The sequence below is a fragment of the Cicer arietinum genome, chromosome 6, assembly GCF_000331145.2.
Source record: "Cicer arietinum cultivar CDC Frontier isolate Library 1 chromosome 6, Cicar.CDCFrontier_v2.0, whole genome shotgun sequence".
Classification (NCBI taxonomy): Eukaryota; Viridiplantae; Streptophyta; class Magnoliopsida; order Fabales; family Fabaceae; genus Cicer; species Cicer arietinum.
This window is the reverse complement of record NC_021165.2, coordinates 58,972,034-58,992,474: the sequence shown is the minus strand read 5'-3', so window position 1 is coordinate 58,992,474 and position 20,441 is coordinate 58,972,034. Positions and strand designations below refer to the sequence as shown.

The window sequence follows — 20,441 nt, the reverse complement described above, 5'->3', positions numbered from 1 at the left end:
CTTAAGACATGTGATCAATTTATTTAGGACTTGTTTGTTGTTGCCTTTTTGAAGATTGACTTTATAATCCTTTTAAATCACATAATAGTACATGTAGCCTTTTGCCTATGACATGATGAGTTGCTTTCATAAAGTCTTGGGATGCTTTTCAAGATGTTGACTATAGGCACATGCTAATATAATCATTCCTCGTACCTTTCTTTTGCATTCTTGCTACTTTTCTTCAAAGGCCTTTCTTTAATCATTTTTTAATAGTATTTTGCCTTTATTGAATGAATCAAACAATTCATTCTTTAATACTATTATGCCTTTGTTTAATGAATTCAAATCAGCGAGGATGCAGAACTGCAGCTTCACCAACTCGTGAGGCCATCCTCAGCATTTTCATACTTAGCATTTAACTCAGAATTTTCTTCTTTTTCCTTAATGAATGATAACCTATTTTCTTATATGAATACACTCAAAAGCACAGATTAGTCATTAAACTCAATCATAATCTTTTAATTAATTTTGTTATCATTAAAACCAATTCAGAGAGATTTTGTCTCAACATAAACGAGTTTTTATTCTCATTTGAGTCCACTAATTTCTAAATACTCAAATGATATAATATGCGCTCTCACTAATCCGACATATATAACAAGTTTCAAATTTTCATTAAGAATTCACTTGTTTAAATTACTCTGTAATAATATAATATTTAACAGTGGGATATAAAATTTTTAGAACAAATTTATTGCTATAAGATATAATAATTATAAGTAATGTTGTGTACACATTCTCACTAATCGTAATAATTATAAGTAATGTTGTGTACACATTCTCACTAATCTCATACATATAAACAAGATGAGATTCTCATGTAAGTCCACTAATATGCAAATTACTCTAATGATGTCATATTTAATAGCGGAATACTAAATTTATAGTGCAAAATCATCAATGTAATATGAACTCATTCACTCTATATAAATATTTTATCTGCCTCTATTTTTTTTAAAGGTGTGTTTGGTTCAACTGAGAGGAGAGGAGATGAAGGATTTTCATGAAAGGGAGGGTACTATAAGTCGAAGGTGTTGGAAAATATAAGAAAAAAAGGGTTTGAAATAATCTCATATATATAGATGAGATGAAGTTGCTAATTTAAATATAAATTTAAAATATATGGAAGGTGTATATTAACAATCTACACATTTTTTTTATTTGGACAAAACAATTTCATAATCTCTTGGAGATACTACTTTTCTTTTTTGTTATATATGAGATAATATATAATTACCTTCATAAACTCACAGTTGAAAATTCATATTCAAACTAAGTATATAACGTTTAACTTAATAATATTGAGATTTTTACTAGTTGAGTTAGAATTTAAAGACTAAAAATACTACTTTAATAAATAGGTAATATTGTAATTTTTTGTTAACAGTGGCTTAATAGCTTTTATTTTTTTACTTTTAAGTTTACATGACTTACATAGTTTGGAGATTTCCGTTCATGAGTAATTAGCACGATAAAAAAAGGTTCTATATTTATTTGATCTATATAGAAATAGGTTCTATTTTCGGTTTTTATTATTTTATCTTTTTCGTGATTCAGACCATTGTGATGTTTATATGGTTTATAGTATTTTCAATGAGTTTTAATTTCAATTGCCTGTGTCTTAATAGTATATTAATATATAGGTTCAATTCACGTATGAAATGCATTATTAAAGTGTTTTGTCTCATTTTATGTGCTGGATATAATTGGATATGGTTGCATTGCATGTACAATGCTATTAATTAGATGCCTTTGATGAATCCTTATGAATACAAAATCCAATCTATAGAAGAAATAAAAAATGCTCAATGACCAAATAGCTAGAATAGAACTAGTGTTTAGAAACTCTACGGCCTTAACAAAACGGTTCATATTTTTGTTTTAAAAACTAGTTACATTAAAAATACAAAAATGTCCTTTATTTTAAGTTGGTTTAAAATATTGGAAAATGGTCTTTTTCTCAAATAAAACATGTATAAATTGTTAGCATGCACCTTCTATATTTTAAGTGTGTGCATATATAGACTTACCCCAAGTTCTTTTTTAGTCGGCATAAATTATTGATGTATATTTTTTCCATTAAAAATCCAAAAGTGTTTATTTTATACGCTTTCGTATGTAGCTCCAAATTCAATTTTTTAAAAGAAAAAAAAAATAGCAGCCCAATTTTGTAACGTAAAAGTTTACAATTGATTGTTGTTGAATTTTGATTTAGAATTGGAAGTATCTACACTAAGCCTTTAATTTGGAAACATTATTTGGGTCGTTCAATTTTTGACTAACATTATTGCTCTTTATATTTTTAATAAAAAGATAAATGGAGATTAAATTCATCAAACTTTACTACCTTTGCAGTGGCACATCAAATAGTTATGATCCAAGTTTTATTTTCTTATGTAACTACAACAGAACATAACAGAGTGAGAATAAACACAAGAAGATAAACAAACTTTTATTTGCTTAAAATTTCAAATTCGTCAAAACTACCTAACTAGTTTCATTAAATGGAAGTTAACCTTTATTCATTATCTATGATATATATCGAAGACTAACAATTATTATTCAAAATATTAAAAAAAAAATAAAAAAATTTTAACCTTGAAATCAACTACCTATAGAGTAGAATTTTGATATACACCTATACAATATCCAATTCAGCGGTATTAAACTTTAAGAAGAACAAAATCAACAAAATCAACAAATTATATCCAATTCTATAGTTCACCAAAACAACACCAAGACATAAAAATCATAAATTGATTCAATTTTTCATCATTTAAGAGAAAAACAAAAACGACCTATATAAAAACATGCAAATTTGCGGCTCCCATAATTATGCACAACACTAGTGATATAAAATACTCCAAATATATTATGAGGAGAGATGCAACACCATATTAATTAGCTTTATTTATCAATTTCATTTATTATAACTAAAGGATAATATATATCTGTCGGACAATTAACAAAAGTTTTTGACAATCTTTGTAATTGTGATCTATATCTTTCTCTAAACATATTCTTATTTCATTTAAGTAGTAACCTCTTTTTTGAATTGGTTGTACACATTGAGTTTATGGGTCGAAGTTAATATATTTTTTTATAACACTGGCAATGTCCTAACTCTTTATAGGTGTTGTACCACTAGGTAAAATGTTCTCTGTTTGAAGGATATCCTTTAAAGTACTTCCTAGTCACTGATGGATTTGTAAGGTCAGGTGGAAGTAATTTTCTGGACTCATCAAGGAACAATCCATGAATTTTCCATTGCTCCGATCAGAAATCAATGTCACCTATGATTCAAAAAATTTGAACATTAATTTTTTTAGACTTTTTTATAGAAGGCCACTCCCTCTGAAGTTTAACAACAAATGTAAATTGATTCATTAAAATAAAAAATGAAGGTAATGTTTCTATCATGCAAAATGTTGTTTAAAGAATGAAGGTAATGTTGCAAAATATGGTGGTTCGTTTAAAGAATGTAGGGTGATGGAGGGGAAAATGATGGTGGAAGGGGTGAATGGTGTTCAACATTCGTGACTATGAAGAGTATAAGAAAAATAAAGGAAGTCGTAAAAGTCATATTGAAGAGAGATTATAAGTGTTTTGCCCAAATGTGTTGCAATGAAAAATAGTGCAAGAAAAACTCTATGATTTCTAGAATTTTGAAAATATGGGTTTTTGTTGTAGCCTCTAATTAAGCGTGAGTGTAACATTCTTTTCTTTTTTAATAAGTAATTAGTGAATGTGCCAAAAATTATTTATACATTAATGAGATAATAATTAACTTTTTTTACTAAAAACAAAGTACATAGACATATTTATTCACATGAATACAAGCTGTATAGTGGGGGATGTGGCTACTTCCTTTTTCTTAATAATGCACACACATAGTCAATCAACATTTACCTATTTTAGATTAATTATAACAATAACAATTTTTTTTTCATAATCATTGGCTCTCTTAAGTATTTTAAAAGTTTTGATATTTTTGACATGTATACCATAAGTTAATTAATTTTGTAGGTGTATATGCACGTGATGCACAAATAGATAGATTAATTAGGAAAATGACAAAATATAAGGTCAATTGCATAAAAGATATATATGTACATTATTTAGGCATGTGGAAAGTAGGCAAGGAAAACTTAATTACAAATTTAAATTGATTAGTTGTTTCTTATGATGAAACACGTTTTAAACAATTAATTTTTACAATAAAATACTATTTTTGGATTATTTATTTAAAAGAAATTTAAAGCTTAAGATGATGATGAATTGAAAAAAATATTATATTAAGTATTTTAATTAAGAGAAGTGTTAATAGAAGAAATTAACACTTCAACAGAAGTATTAAGTTATATCAATACATTTGACTCTTCTCCAAATGTATATATCTTCTATATAATAGTAATATAAAGATGTTTGCAACTAGTGAATTTAAAAATAAAAAAAATTGCTCAAATTGTATCTAAGACAACAATCTTTCAAGCTAGATAGAATAAATTAGTCCATCTTATCTACTGATAGTGAAATGTTACAATTATTTGATTAAACAATCCTTGACAATGATTTTTCAACTAAAAAAATTTAAATATTAAAATAAAAAATTGATAATTAAAATTATATTAAAACTAGATATATGTCATGTCAGTTGCTCTTAAATCTAGATATATGCAGTGTATGATTTTCAAAAGTTTTTAAAACTTTGATGAAATTTGGTCAGAATCAAATTTCACTTTGAAGAATACTACTATCTCAAGTGTCATTTTTCTCATTTTACACCTATTATTATCATAGAATCAGAAATAAAATAAATAGTAATTTTACCAAATTATATTTGTTAATTATTGGTATGTTTGTCATTATCATAAATGTATAATGGATTATAATATTTTGGAATAATGCACATAATATTAATTATACTATATAATTGGAAAAAAATAATTAATATTGCATTGAAAATTAAAAATAATATTTATTTTTAAATAATTTTTTTTTGTTAAAGTAATATTTATTGTGAGATTACTAAATAGAGGGTGTTAATAAATTTTCTTCTACTATTGATTGTTTAGAGACTCTACACGCATTGATCAACTTCGTCTATATATATATATAAAGCAAAGACTAGCTAATTGACTTTCATTCAATGCAATATTTTAATTAGAAGGGACGGTTTAGTCCTATTATAAGTATTAATCATGTAATAACCAAATATAGAAGTAGCATTATGAATCCAAATGAATCCAAATGTTAAAGGAATAGTAACATGATATCATATATTATATTAAATAGTTATAGCCATTGATATAGTGTTTAGTTTGGCAAAATCCCAATTTTATTCAACAGCCATATATATCTTTTATTAATAGAAGTGACTTGATCATAAGTATATCTTATTTTTTAAAAATAGGAATAAGAAAAAAGAAATCAGCTTCTTGGAGAGTTATAATGAGATAAGCCTCTCCACAATTTACAACTTACTTTGCAATTTGAATATCATTTGTATTTTGTTTACTATTTTTTATATTTTTTATTTTTTTTATTGGTTGTTTCTTCTTTACTCTGGTCACACAACCCACATGTTGTATCTCATACTTAATATTTTTAGCTATCTTTTGTTTAATGGGTAAATGCTGATTTTGTCAATTTTGTTTGAGTCCTACATCTAAATTTTAAAAAGGTTTTTCATAAAAAGGAAATATTGGTTACAAATTTAATTAGAATAAACTATAATAAAGTGAACAATGCCACATATATCTTATTAAAAATAAAAAATGAGAATGCAAAGTTTACAATATTTTTACACATGTGATTATATTTAAGTGGATATATATAAAGTTGATATGAATATTCCATTTACGTTTCTTTTGGCCACTGTAAATTTTAGGCTTTAAAAACTACACACAAATACGCATTCATCCAACTTTTTCAAATAATTTTTTTTTTATATATATATCATATCATTTCTTTGAATGTTCATATATGATATGAAAGTTTCTTATTATTTTATGGTAAGAAACTATCTTCATTGTAACATTTTTAATGTAGGATTGATTTTCTTCACTGCAACATTATTAGAAAACATTTTATCATTAGACGAAAGCTCACTTACAGGTTGACAGTTGTCGTGAAAATGTATGAGAGTTTAAGTTTTTATCAACATTAATTTTACCCTTATTATAAAAAATATTACAATCACTAACTAAAAATGCAATACGTTGAAGTTTCTTTTTATGTTCTTTAGTGAGCAAAGAAATTCCTTGCTTTGAATTGAGTTGTTGGATAATCATCAATAATCCCCGAGATATATAAAAAGTAGGACAAAATTAATTTATAATCAATACTATAAAAGATTATTGTTTAACTTAGTTGAGAAATATCCATAAAAACTTAATTGAGAAATAATTAAATATTTTTTTTATTCAAATAAATTAAGATTAAAAAGGTTTTTGTTGTTTTTCCTTTATTTTTTTGTCTATATATCTAGTTTCTTTTTTTAAAAGGAATCAATATTATTGAAAGATGAAAAATAATAAGAAATACATTCAATATTATTTTGGAGTTTAACATTTAAATGAGCAACAAATTCTCCCTAAAATTTATATCTAATATTTAATATAATAATTACGTCAATTGAGTTATGGATACTTTTTTTTAACAAAGTTTTTTAAATGTACGTTTTATTAGCAAATATTCTTATGGATATTTCTTATTGAGTGATATTAATTCTAGAATATAAAAATAATTGTAGAATACTTATTCATAAAAAGTACATGTGACCTTTGTGTTGACATTGTGACGATTGTTTAGACATTGTAACAACTAATATTTTTAAATAAATAATATGAATACAATTTTGTTGTTGTAAATAAATTCAAATTTTATTTATGGTACAGAATCCAAATTTTCTAAAATAAATACTATATACTTTAACCTTAAGCAATAATAAATAGTATTTAAGAATATATTTCAAATGGAGCAGGTAAACACAATTAAGTAATAAAATTTCCTTAAAATGATTGACATCAATTTAAAATTCCATAATAAGAAAGCATTGTAGTATTTAACACCTTAAAAAGATACAACATCGCTCTTTAAAATAAATAAAAAAACGATGTAGATTCCTTCAAAAACACGCTGCTTGTTGTACTAATTTTACAGCGCTTTTTCAAAAAAAGCGTTGTAAATCCCTTCTAAAGACTCGATGTTTGTTGTACTAGTTTTACAGCGCTTTTTCAAAAAACGAATGTAATAGGTGCATTCTTATTCTATTTTTATTAAAAAACGTTGTAAATGGAATTTTTAAAATAACGCTTGTTTGTATGAACAGGTTTTTTATGACATTTTTTTTAAGAAAACGTTGTCTTTTAATTTTTTTCCAAAATCATTTTCATCCAACAATCATTTTTCATCTAGCAATCAGTTTAAAATCACTTTTCATCCAGCAATCATTTTCACAATAACAGAACTACATAACTTTAAAACTTTACATATTGACACACAATCAGTTCACAACAAACTTGTAACTTTACATATTGACACAATCAGTTTACAAACAGCACATGATATTGACACAATTACATACTTTTTACATATACATATTCACCAAAACACAGAACTATATAACTTTAAATATTCACAACAGAACCTTGCAACACAACACATATATTTTACATTTACATATTCACAACCTTGCAGCATGCCAATTTCCCAGCAAATCAAATAATTTTCATTTTGATCACATAATTACACCAGTCTTCCTTTATTTCAGTTAGATCTCTTTCAGAGTATGTTGGACTGGAATTGTCAAAGTACCGGGTGATATAAAATTTGAACATAAATAAGTTAGAATTTATACATAGTTTATATATGAAAATCAAAATATAATGAAAATATCGTACCATTTCTAGGATTATAGTTTGATTCATATCAACAATCTCCTTCATGAATCGCAATATATAGTACCCGCAGTCTATGTTGTTAGTTTGACGAGAGCACTATAAAATAAAACATATAAGTCAATAAATATTTGTGCATTGATTTTTAATGAAATTTTAATGGCATATATTTCAAACCTTTATTGGAATCCATGTGATGTTATTTGACTTTTGCTTCGGCACTATAGCACCCCTTTGAGATCGGAAAACTTGTAAAGCACTATCAAATAAATGTGATTATTATAGCATTAACAAACACATTATATATATATATATATATATATACACACGTAAGAAATAAATGAATATTACTTACGTGTCGAAGATAGTCTTTATATCTGAGTGATTGTTGTAATGGCCATGCAAGGGATCTAAATAGTATATAATTTCAGAGGTCGCATTGATTGCAAACATCACCCAAACCATCATCAGTTGAATCAATTTCATGTGGTTGTGATGTTGCAAAGAAAAGATCATTACCAACATCTTCATCATTATTTTTATCATCACTTATTTTATTAGTCGATAGGACAACAGACCATTTATCATCAGCATGATCAGTGAAATAAGACACTTGTTGAGCTTGTGACGCTAAAATAAAAGGCTTACTTTATATCCTACCCTATTAAAATCGACAAACAAGAACCTTGACTCATCAATCCGAACGCCATTATTATTATCGAACCACTTGCAACCAAATATGGGAACACGAAACATTGTGTAGTCTAACTCCCATATGCGTTCGATAACCCCAAAATATGATAGATTTACATATATTGGGTTTTTGTCTTTTGCATTTGAGATATGCATCGTTTCAGCTACGAGAGTGACTCTGCTATTTTGCATAGTAGTTTGATCATCTTATTCTTTGGTATAGAATGTGTAGTCGTTAATTACATAACCGATGTAAGAAAAGACATGTAAACTCGGATCATTTGCTAACCACCTCAATCTCTGTGCAATTGATTCGGGGTCTATATCAAACTTTGATTTGACTTTATGATTATTTAACCATGTTATAAAACTTCGATTGTGCTCTCGAGTTATCCAATTTTGATTCCTATTCTTGTTCAAACTAGATAACTGATCCATGTGTATTGTAACATACGGTTGAACCTCATCATGATTGTACAAAACATACAATTGTGCCTGCTCTCATTCTGTCCTCGATATAGTCATTAGTCTCTTTCCAATTATCCCTTCTCTTGATATTCTTTTCGAATGACGAGACATAGGAATCCCTACGGATTCAACATTGGACAGATATTCAGTATAAAATTCAGCAGCTTCTTCGACAATGTATCGTTCAAAAATACAACCTTCTAGTCGACTTCTACTTTTTACGTACCCTTTTAATATTTCCATATACCGTTCTATCGGATACATCCATTTCATATAAGTTGTCCCACAAAGTTGTGTCTCCTTAACAAGATGAACAGTAAGGTGAACCATTATATCAAAAAACGAGGGTGGGAAATACATTTCAAGCTCACACAAAGTAACAACAATTTCCCTCTGCAATGTCGGTAATTTCTTAGGATCGATCACTTTACTACAAACTTCCCTGAAGAAGAAACATAATTAGTTATGGCTCGTCGAACTTTTTCGGGTAAAATGGAACGTATACCTATTGGTAGCAAATGCTCCATTAGAATATGACAATCATGGGTCTTCAAACCTTTTAACTTGAGGTCTTTCATACAAACTAAATTTTTAACGTTTGAAGAGTATCTTTCTAGAACTTTAACTTCGTGTAGAAATTTACATAAAACAATTTTTTCCTTTCTAGATAGAGTATGAGCGACTGGAGGTAGATATGTGCGATTTCCTTTCTTTACGGGACCCAATTCATTTCTTATTCCTATATCGACAAAGTCCAATCTTGCATTGATGCCATCTTTAGACTTTCCTGGAACATTGAGTAACGTGATAATAACACTATCAAATACATTTTTTTTCAATATGCATCACATCGAGGAAATATCTAATATACAATGACTTCCAATATGGCAATTCAAAGAAAATTGACTTTTTCTTCCACCTTGTTTTGACTAGCTCTCCCGCAAAAGGTTTGCCAAATTTATTAGTCAAACCATGTACTTTTTCAAGTATTTGATATCCAGTCGGTGCTAAAGGAATTTTATCTTCCTCTGATTTTCCATTTAATGCATTTCTCCACCCATGATACTGATGACTACAAGGTAAAAATCTACGATGTCCAAGAAATACATTCTTCTTACAATGTTTCAACCGCATTCAATTTGTACTCTCTTCACATATAGGACATGCCACATAAACTTACGCTTCATACATAACCATGGAGGTAGGTTATAAATCAACAAAATCACATGCCACATGTTGTGTGAGATGCTTTGAAGACCATGTTTATTCATTCCATCAGTATAAAGTGCAAGTCGTAGATTTCTTGACTCTATCCCGAATTCAGGATACTCATGATCAAGTTTTGCCCATTGTGAGGATCTGTAGGGTGTCGAAACTTTCCATCTCTAATTATTTCATCTGCATGCTATGTCAAGTTTTTTGAATCTTCTTCACTATGATACAAACGCCTAAATCTTGGTATTATAGGAAAATACCACATGACTTTTACTGGAGTAAATTCTTTCTTCTTATATCGAGAGACATTGCATTTCAGACACGCCTTTAGTAATTCATATTCGTTTCAAAATAAAATGCAATCGTTAGGACATGCATGAATCCTTTCGTAACTCATGCCAAAAGAGCACAAATTTCGTTTGGCCTCGTAGGTTCGACTGAGAAGTTCATTATCATCTGGCAACATATCTTTTAAGAGTGTTAATAATTCTGTGAAGCTTTTATCAAACCATCCATTACTCGCTTTTAAGTTGTACAACTTTAATATCACCGACAGTCTTGTGAATTTAGTACAACCATTATATAATGGTTTCTCTGCATCACTCAACAAACTCTCAAACATTTTAGGACAATCCCGAAGATCTTCTTCAACTGCTTTTGCAATCTCCTCAACTCGGTCCGGCTCATATGTATCTGTGTCGAAATCAGTTGAAGCATATGTCGAACCATTCTCAAAATTAATGTTTCCTTTTTTTTTATCACCATGTCTTATCCAACATGTATAGCTTTGATCAATTCCATGCCATTAGGGGTGGGAATAGGCCAGGCCAGGCCAGGCTTTGCAAGGCCTGAGCCTGGCCTACGATTAATTTTTTAGGCCTAAGCCTGGCCTACGGCCTATCATAGGCTTTTTTTTCGGCCTGGCCTGGCCTTTTTAAAAGCCTGGCCTGGCCTGGAAGCCTATTTAAAAGCCTTATTCATATTAAAATATTTAAATGCTCTCCACATACCAATATCAATGTACATATCTATATATATTAAACAAAAAATAATTTTTCTAACAAAATAATTTTTAAAAAATCTGAAACAAACATCCTTTAAACCCTAAAACATAATTCTTGGTTTCAAAGAATAGATTTTTTTTTGAAACAAATGTACCAATTATTACCTCTCAAACAAATATGGAAGGACTACTGAGTTATTGACTAATTGAATGAGTACCGAATATGGAACGACTACCAAATATGGAATGACTATCGAATATGGAATGACTACGATTGTCTAATTGATAAAAATTAAAATAGGAAATAATATTATTAATATAATAATAAAAAATAACATTAATAAATAATTAAATATATATAGGCCGGCCTGTCAGGCCTAATAGGCTTCTTTATAAGCCTGAGCCTGACCTATTTAAATAAATAGGCTTTAAAAATAGTCTGAGCCTGGTCTTTTTATTAAATAGGCCAGGCCAGGCCAGGCCATAAGTAGGCCAGGCCATAGGCCCCTGTCGGACGGCCTAGCCTATTCCCATCCCTACATGCCATACTAAATGTCCTTCCAATTCATCTTCTCTAACGCGTTTTCCAAAACAACATTTTAAACAAGGACAAACGACTCTATTTAGATCTTTTGCATTCTTCACTGCAAACTCAACAAACTCCTTCACTCCATTTTCATACTCTTTTGACAATCGATTGACAGACATCCATTTCCGGTCCATTTTATATGACCTATATAAATGCAATTACACAAATAATAAGCTACCAATAACATTATACCAATATATAGTACACATATCTAATATTGAAAAATGGAAACCAAGGTCCAAGTCTGATTTCAAAACAGAACATATCAACAAATTTCAAAAAAGAATAGATTTTATATGATTTATTATGTAACAATTTATTAGTTTTAGTGGCAACAACAAATTAATAAATACAGTACCTGAGATAATGTATCCATTTTTTTTTAAAGGAGGAGCAATAGATGGGCGCACAGTAGAGGAGAAGAGGGTTCGTAGAGTAGATGAGATGAGGGTTCGTAGGGTTAGGACAATGTATTAAATTTGTTTTTATTCATTTAAAGTAAATGATTTTTATTTAAAGTGAATGATTTTACAACCATTGTATAATAAGCGCTCTAATAGGTCCTTAAATTATGTGAAAGCGCAAGTCTTTTACAACACTTCTATAAAAAGTGCTCTAATAGGTCATTTAATTATGTGAAAGCGCAAGTCTTTTACAGCGCTTTAAAAACTATGTAACATAAGGTGGGAGCGCTATATTTTACAGCGCTTGTGTTTAAAGCGCTCTAAAAGCGCTGTAAAATATTATGTGAGGGCGCTTCAGTTTATATTTTAAAAAGCGCTATAAAAGTCTTGTAAACATTATGTGCAAGCGCTATGTGACCCTATATGACCCTACAACAACACTTTTTCCACAGCGCTTGTCAAAAAAGCGTTGTTGTATCCTCCGTTATTTTTAAAATATTATACAACAACACTTGTATTTAATTAGCGCTATAAAAGGCGCGCTATAAAATATCATTTTTGGTGTAGTGAAACAGAAGAATTTGCACAATGACGTACTGTAGATGGTAGCGGTAGAGAGAGCTACTAGTATTTGATTATCAAGAAATAAGTATTTCTCAAGAAAGAAGCCGATATACATTTTAATTGAAAAATAATTCAAACCAATAATGTTAGTTATTTATGATTTAATAGTTATGATTAATGTTAGAAATTTGCAATACTAGATATAAAGCATAGCATATGGTAATATCAAGAATTATTACGAATTGCGTACCTCCTTTTAGGTTTGAGAGATTGTTGCTCAGAGAACAAGAATATGAGTAGTGAACTACTCTTTTTTTTTTTCCATTTAGAATTTTTTTTAAGGTTAGGGTTAACTGCCTAATGGGGTATGATTAATTGATTAATTAAATAATTAATTTAACAATCTTCCACTTTGATGACAATAATCAATTATTAAAATACTTATATTTTATATAAGAATGATGACTTTAGAATGACTCAAACATTTGAAAATGATATAATAAACCGTCTCTAACCCAAAATACCAAATACTTTATTCAAAATGATATTAGTTATGGTGCTCATAAGTCTTTGATTGGTGGTTCTACCAATGAATTTTTAGTTTCATAAATATCATAAAATATCCACATAGGTCTAAGAATATTATATCTAACTACCTTCACAACACAATATTATAAGAAGATATGATCAATGTTTGGTATTGTGCTTTTGGTTCTTGTCTTAAAATGTGTTGTTGTTTATTGTATGTTTTGCTTTACGTTTTTCCACTAAACTTTATTTTCTTTCGTTTGTGGTTAATAGCTGACGCGTATATGTGTGGAATACATAATCATGTAAAAATGCATTGATTGTATTTATTTATATTCTATAGAGGAGACAAATATGAATGTAAGGAGTAGCATATCACTTACAATATTGTGACAAGCTTGTTATTTTAAATATTTTATTGAGCATTGATGATGATAAGAGTACTGAATAATAGTTACATAGTAGCTATATAGTCAGTTATGTAGCAGTTAATAACTTTCTTTCTGTTTTGCTAGTTGCTGACGTGGCTTCATATTTAGTTAGGATTTTTGTTATTTCATGCATTTATATAATGATGGTGATGTATAGCCTCAAAACTAGATGAATAATATCATTTTTTTTTCTCTGAGTTTTCTCTCAAACTCTGTTCTAATTCTCATATGGTATCAAGGCAGGTAAATCCTGTTCTACTTCTGCAATGCACGTATGGTTCGTCGTTCTTTTTCAATTGATGAATTCTTGAACTAAATTTCTTTCTTGTCATTTTCAATTTACCTTTGATTTAGGTTTTTTATTCAAATCAAGAAGTTTCTCTGCACATTTTTCTTCATTTTTTGTAATCATGGTGAGAAATATATTTGCAAATGCAAACAATCAAAACATAAATTTTGATCAATCTTTGGATCCGTACTATGTGCATCCATTTGAAAATCCGACGAGTTTAATGGTGTCGCCACCATTGTTCGTTGAAAACTACCACGCATGGGCATTGAAGATGCGAAGAGCGCTCGCGACGAAGAACAAATTTAAGTTTGTGGACGACTCGATCCATGTACCAAATGTAGGTAATTTGAATTATGTAGTTTGGGAAAGGTGTAATAATCTTGTGCATTTCATGAATTACCAATTCCACAGATTCTTCAATTGTAGAAAGTGTTGTGTTCATAGACAATGCGATTGACCTATAAAATAACCAAAAAGACATATTTATGTGCGGTGATAGAATTAGAGTTGCTCAGTTGCATCAAGAAATAACAAATCTGAAGCAAGGCGATAACATAGTGTATGAGTATTTCACATAATTGGAGAAACTTTGGGAGGAGTTAGAGCAGTACAGATCTATGATGCAATGTTCTTGTCCAATTGCTTGCAATTATGATGCAATGAGAAATGCAAAATCGTTCAGATTGGAAGATAGAGTTATATAATTTCTAATAGGCTTGAATGGTGAGTGTCAGGCAGCTTCTTCACATGTTCTTTTAATGGAACCATTGCCTCAAGTGAACAAAGTGTTTTCTATAATACTACAACAAGAAAGAAAGATGAACTATGGAGCATCCTCCACTACAATTGCTATTGTTGATTATCCAACGACATTAGTAAATGCAGTAGATGGTGGAAGGTCCTATGGTCGAGGAAGAAGTGGTGGACCTCAAGGAAGAGGTAGAGGAAATGGCAAGATTTGTACCTACTATAGCAAAATAGGTCATACAGTTGAAACTTGCTACAAGAAGCATGGTTTTTCCCTTAATTTTGGGCGTGACAACAATTATGCAGCAAATTATATAGAAGTTGAGTTATGGGATGAAAAAGGAGCAACTAGTTCTAGCTCAAGAGCTGAAGAAAAGGTTGTGACACTCACAAAGGATCAATACCAAAGTCTAATGGCATTGCTAGAAAAGAAACAATTGTTGATTCTAGATGCTCATCAAATGCAATTAAAGCGCATACGTATGGACATGTTGCACCTGAAATAGGTATTTCACCATATTCAAAATTGAATGATTCATCATGGATTCTAGACACAAGAGCCACACACCATATTTCCCAAACTCTTGCATGGTTTATAAGTTACAACAAAGTAAATCCTATTGACGTGAAAATGCCTAATGGAGATTCAGTTGAGGCTAATTACAATGGGAGAATAAAATTGAGTGCAGATCTAATGTTAAGAATGTGCTATTCTTACTATATTTTGCGGTCAATTTGATATGTGTTTCTAAATTGTGTCTTGAGCAGTCTTGCTCACTAATATTTGAATCAAACTATTGTACAATACAGGGGAGGAGTTTGAAGAAAATTGGTTTGGCTAAAGAACTTGATGGACTGTATTACTTATAGGAAGAAGTAAAGCTACGAGGTTCTGCATCTAGTTTTCTTACTACTAGTTTGAATACAACAACGGTCCCCACTGCTGAATTATGGCATTTGCGTTAGGGCACCTGTCATATGATAGAATGTTATAAATGAATAAGCAATATGTCTACATTTCAGTTGGCAGAAAAACACCTTGTGATATTTGCCACATGGCTAGACAAAAGGGATTGTCATTTTCTATTAATAATCATAATGCTATTTCTGTTTTTGATTTGGTACACATTGATATTCGGGGACATTTCTCCACTAAATCGATAAATGGTTTTAGATATTTCCTTACTATTTTAGATTATCAAAGTAGAAATGTTTGGATTGTGATGCTAAAGTCTAAGTCTAAAGTGCCTAGTAGAGTGCAAAATTTTGTTGCTTTGGTGGAAAATCAATTTGGTAAATTTGTTAAAAATATAAGAAGTGATAATGGGCCAGAATTCTTACTTACTGAAATTTATTCTATGAAAGGAATTATACATCAGAGAAGTTGTGTGTCAACTCCACAACAAAATGGTAGGGTGGAGATAAGGCACCAACACATTTTAAGCATAAGTAGAGCTCTTATGTTTCAATCTAAGCTTCCCAAAACTTATTGGTCATGCTCAGTGCAACATGTAGTTTTTCTAATGAATAGGATTCTCACTGGATTGTTGGGAAACAACTCCTCATATGAAGTACATTAAGGAACACAACCTGATCTTAGCATTTTACGGGTCTTTGGTTGTTTATGATTTGCATCTACTTTACCCACTAATCGTCATAAGTTGATTCTAGAGCAAGAAAATGTGTCTTCTTAAGTTACAAGTCTGGAATGAAAGACTACACCTTACTAGACACTCACACTAGGGAAATATTTGTGTCTAGAAATGTTCACTTTTATGATTTGGAACTGCCTTTTCAGCATACAATTCAGGACATCAAGCCTGCATTTTATACCCCTTATCCGCCTGCACTCACAGAACCTGCTTCATCACCTTTACCACCTATTGATACACCAACCAACTCTTCTTCACCCAACCAGCTCTTCTTCACCTAACCAATCAATCCTTACATATGTTCCTACTAGGAAAACTTCCTAGCATACACAAAAACCAACTTACCTCAATGATTATGTTTGTAACTCAACTTCCTCCACTACCACTTATCCTTTATCCCAAGTTTTGTTTTATTCTTATCTATCCCCAAAACGTCAAGCCTATGCCTTCTCTCTTACTTCAAAAATTGAGCATCCCTCCTATGCACAGCTAGCAAAGGCGCTAGATGGCAAAAAGCCATGAGACTTGAAATTGAAGCTCTCAATACCAACAAAACTTGGCAGTTTGTTGACCTCCCTTCTAGTGCAATTCCTATTGGTAGAAAATGGGTTTACAAAATTAGAAGGCATGCTGATGGTACCATAGACCGTTATAAAACTCGCTTGGTTGCTCAAGGATTTAATCAAACTGAAGAGTTGGACTACTTTGAGACATTCTCTCTTGAGGCTAAGCTTTGTACTATAAGGGTCCTTTTGGCATTGGCTTCTATTCATGGATGGCACCTCCATCAACTAGATGTCAACAACGCTTTTCTTCATAGAGATCTCCATGAAGAGGTCTATATGAAACCCCCACCAGGTGTTATTCCTCCAAAGTAGGGACAAGTATGTAAGCTTCTCAAGTCTCTTTATGGCCTTAAACAGGCTAGTCGTCAATGGTTTGAAAAAATTACAACATTTCTTCTTAGCCATGGTTACACACAACCACAATCTGACCACACACTCTTCGTTCACTCAACCAAGACTTATTCATTGCACTCCTTGTGTAAGTTGATGATGTTATTATGGTCGGTACTTCCTTGTCTAAATTTCATGTGCTTAAAGCTTTGCATAATGTTTTTCGAATTAAAAACCTTAGGGAGCTGAAATTTTTCTTGGGCTGGAAGTTGCCCGCTCCAATAAGGGAATTTCGATCTACCAACGCAAGTATTGCTTGGATCTTCTTGTTGATTCTGGTCTTACTGGTTGTAAACCAGTCAACACTCCTTTGGATCCCACTGTTGAGTTGCATCAAAATTCCACCACTCATTTCTCTGACCTCGCAGCTTACATACGTTTGGTTGGTCGTCTTATTTACCTTACCTCCACATGTTCGGATTATGCCTTCGCAACTCAGCAACTTAGTCAGTTTATGGCTTCGACCAATGAAGTTCATCACCATGTTGGTCTCCATTTGTTGCGTTATCTCAAGCGTAGTCCATGTCGTGGTTTATTTTTTCCTTGCAACTCTGATCTGCAGATTCTTGGTTTTAGTGAAACCGATTGAGGTGGATGTGTTGATTCTCGTCGTTCTATATATAGTTATTGCTTTTCCATAGGAAGCTCCCTTGTCACTTGGAAGTCCAAGAAACAACAGATTGTATCATGTTCCTCAGTTGAAGCTGAGTATCGTGCCCTTGCTTCTGTAATCCGTAAGCTTCAATGAATTTCTTACCTTTTGTGCGATTTTTCTCAGCATCCTTCCATGATGTCAGTTCTATATTGCGACAAAAGTGCTCTACATATTGCCGCCAATCCCTTGTTTCATGAATGCAAGAGACATCTTGATATCGACTGTCACTTAGATCGCGAAAAGGCCCAAACTAGTTTGATGCGTTTGTTGCCAATTTCTTCCAGTTGCCAGGTTATAGATGTTTTTACTAAAGCATATGGTCCTAGTGTGTTTAACACTCTTATTGCCAAGTTTGGCATGGTGGACATCTTCCACCTTCTAGCTTGCGAGGGATATTGAGCATTGATGATGATAAGAGTACTGAATAGCATATACGTAGTAGTTATATAGTTAGTTACGTAACAGTTAATGGCTTTCTTTTCTGTTTTGCTAGTTGCTAATATGACTTCACATTAAGTTAGGATTTTTGTTATTTCATGCACCTATATAATGGTGGTGATGTATAGCCTCAAAACTAGATGAATAATATCATTTTTTTTTTCTGAGTATTCTCTCAAACTTTGTTCCAATTCTCATATATTTTAATTACAATTTTGAATATTTTAACTAGGTTTTTTTTAGTCAATTAATGGTACAAGTGAGACTATTTCGTTCATGGATGCAAGAGTACTATCTGATGCTAACGACACTTAAATTGTATTATTATATTTTAAGTATATTTATGTTACTATGACTATACTTTTAGTAAAATCTTGAACATTTTGAAAAATTTATTACGTATTTTACAATTGTTATAAATAAAAAAGTATTAGTAAGAAAATCAAAATAATAATTTCAGTAAAATACATAGTAATTACAAATAACATTGAGTTTTGAATTTGTATAAAATAACCGTGATGTGTAGAGGAGGTTAAGAACCTCCACAAAATTAATAACTTTCATAGTGTATCAGCGATGCTTTGTGGAGTTTAAAAACCCCAAAAATCTAACAATAATCTCCCTCAAATTGAATCACATCAATCAAATTACTCCCTCTATCAAGTTGTTATGTTAGATATGTTGAGGTGTCACATTAAGTGACATTGTGCTTGTCCAAATGTAAGAAACATCACATAGAGAATTTGGACATTTTATTATGGTAACTTCACACCCTAATTGGTAGTGGGAATGATGAACCAATGACTTAACTCTTAGGTCGCGGGTTTGATTATCACAAAAGGAAAAATTGCGCTAATTTCGAATGGTGGGAAAGCCAGCAAAAATATTGTAAGTAACAGTTCTAGTCAGTGGAGTCGTGCTTTTACTGAAGGTGCAAACACGAGAAGGGTGGTTGAATTGTATTTGTCTAAGTTTGATTATTTTTAATTAGGTTAAATTACATTTGTGGTCCCTTAACTTAATTTTAGGTAACGTTTTAGTCCTTTATCTTTTTTTTTTTCCCGATTTAGTCCTTTATTCCTAAAAATATCAAATAAAGTATGAAAATATGCGTTTATTTGAAGCTTTGCGTTACGAATTTGATGAAATTTGTATTATATTGAAGAATATAATTAATTTTATGAGTTTTGATTGAATTTTTTTTGTTGAATTTTTGTATAAAAAAGGATATCATTGTTGAAATTTTAAAACATAAAATATCAAATTGTCACTTAAAATTAAAATAAAGGACCAAGTCGGGAAAAAAAAAAGATAAAGGACTAAAACGTTACCTGAAATTAAGTTAAAGGACCACAATTGTAATTTAGCCTTTTAATTATTTATTTAAGAACTGGTTTGGGTTGGTTATTTTAACTAAAACACACGCATTAGCAATCATGCTTAAGAAATCGGAGGCAGCAGTAAAGTAAATAGTGTAAAAGTAAAATGATACAAGTCAAGTCTTCTCAACACAACATGAAAACCACATATTGCTTGAGGAACACTAAAGCCACTATCATGATGGATTACACAAGTTTGAAACAAATTGTGTTTTGCTTCTACTAAGCAAATTGTTACAATTGATTTCTCACCCTAAAACACTTAAAAAGTATTTCTTTGAGTAAGTATTTCTATAGAACTTAAACCTTTGAACTTTGAATACTAAAAAAAATTTGTGCTCTCAAAAGTTTTATAAATTGTAATCATAAAACCAAACCAATTCTTAGATACAGTTATGTTAAAAGGTTCAAGATATTGTTCACACAATTATTTATCACCATAGATTTTATACATGTATTTTACATTGATATATATTAGTAAAAT

At 30.4% G+C, this 20,441-nt stretch overlaps 1 protein-coding gene across 1 annotated transcript; it reads left to right on the top strand.

Annotated features, from left to right (window-relative positions):
• The first annotated feature begins 14,948 nt into the window (after positions 1-14,948).
• On the top strand, positions 14,949-16,810 carry LOC140920799 (uncharacterized). The gene is made up of 3 exons (XM_073369634.1): positions 14,949-15,357; positions 15,901-16,448; positions 16,676-16,810. Exons 1-3 carry the CDS (start codon positions 14,949-14,951, stop codon positions 16,808-16,810), a joined length of 1,092 nt encoding a protein of 363 aa, XP_073225735.1.
• The last annotated feature ends 3,631 nt before the right edge of the window (positions 16,811-20,441 follow it).

What these genes read in the sequence shown, in the direction of transcription:
- LOC140920799 (XM_073369634.1), top strand. Translation starts at nt 14,949, where the DNA reads ATGAACTATGGAGCATCCTCCACTACAATTGCTATTGTTGATTATCCA. An exon ending in AATGCAATTAAAGCGCATAC is followed by an intron (nt 15,358 to 15,900) that starts GTATGGACATGT and finishes TCTACATTTCAG; the next exon opens with TTGGCAGAAAAACACCTTGT. An exon ending in GAAACAACTCCTCATATGAA is followed by an intron (nt 16,449 to 16,675) that starts GTACATTAAGGA and finishes CTGCCTTTTCAG; the next exon opens with CATACAATTCAGGACATCAA.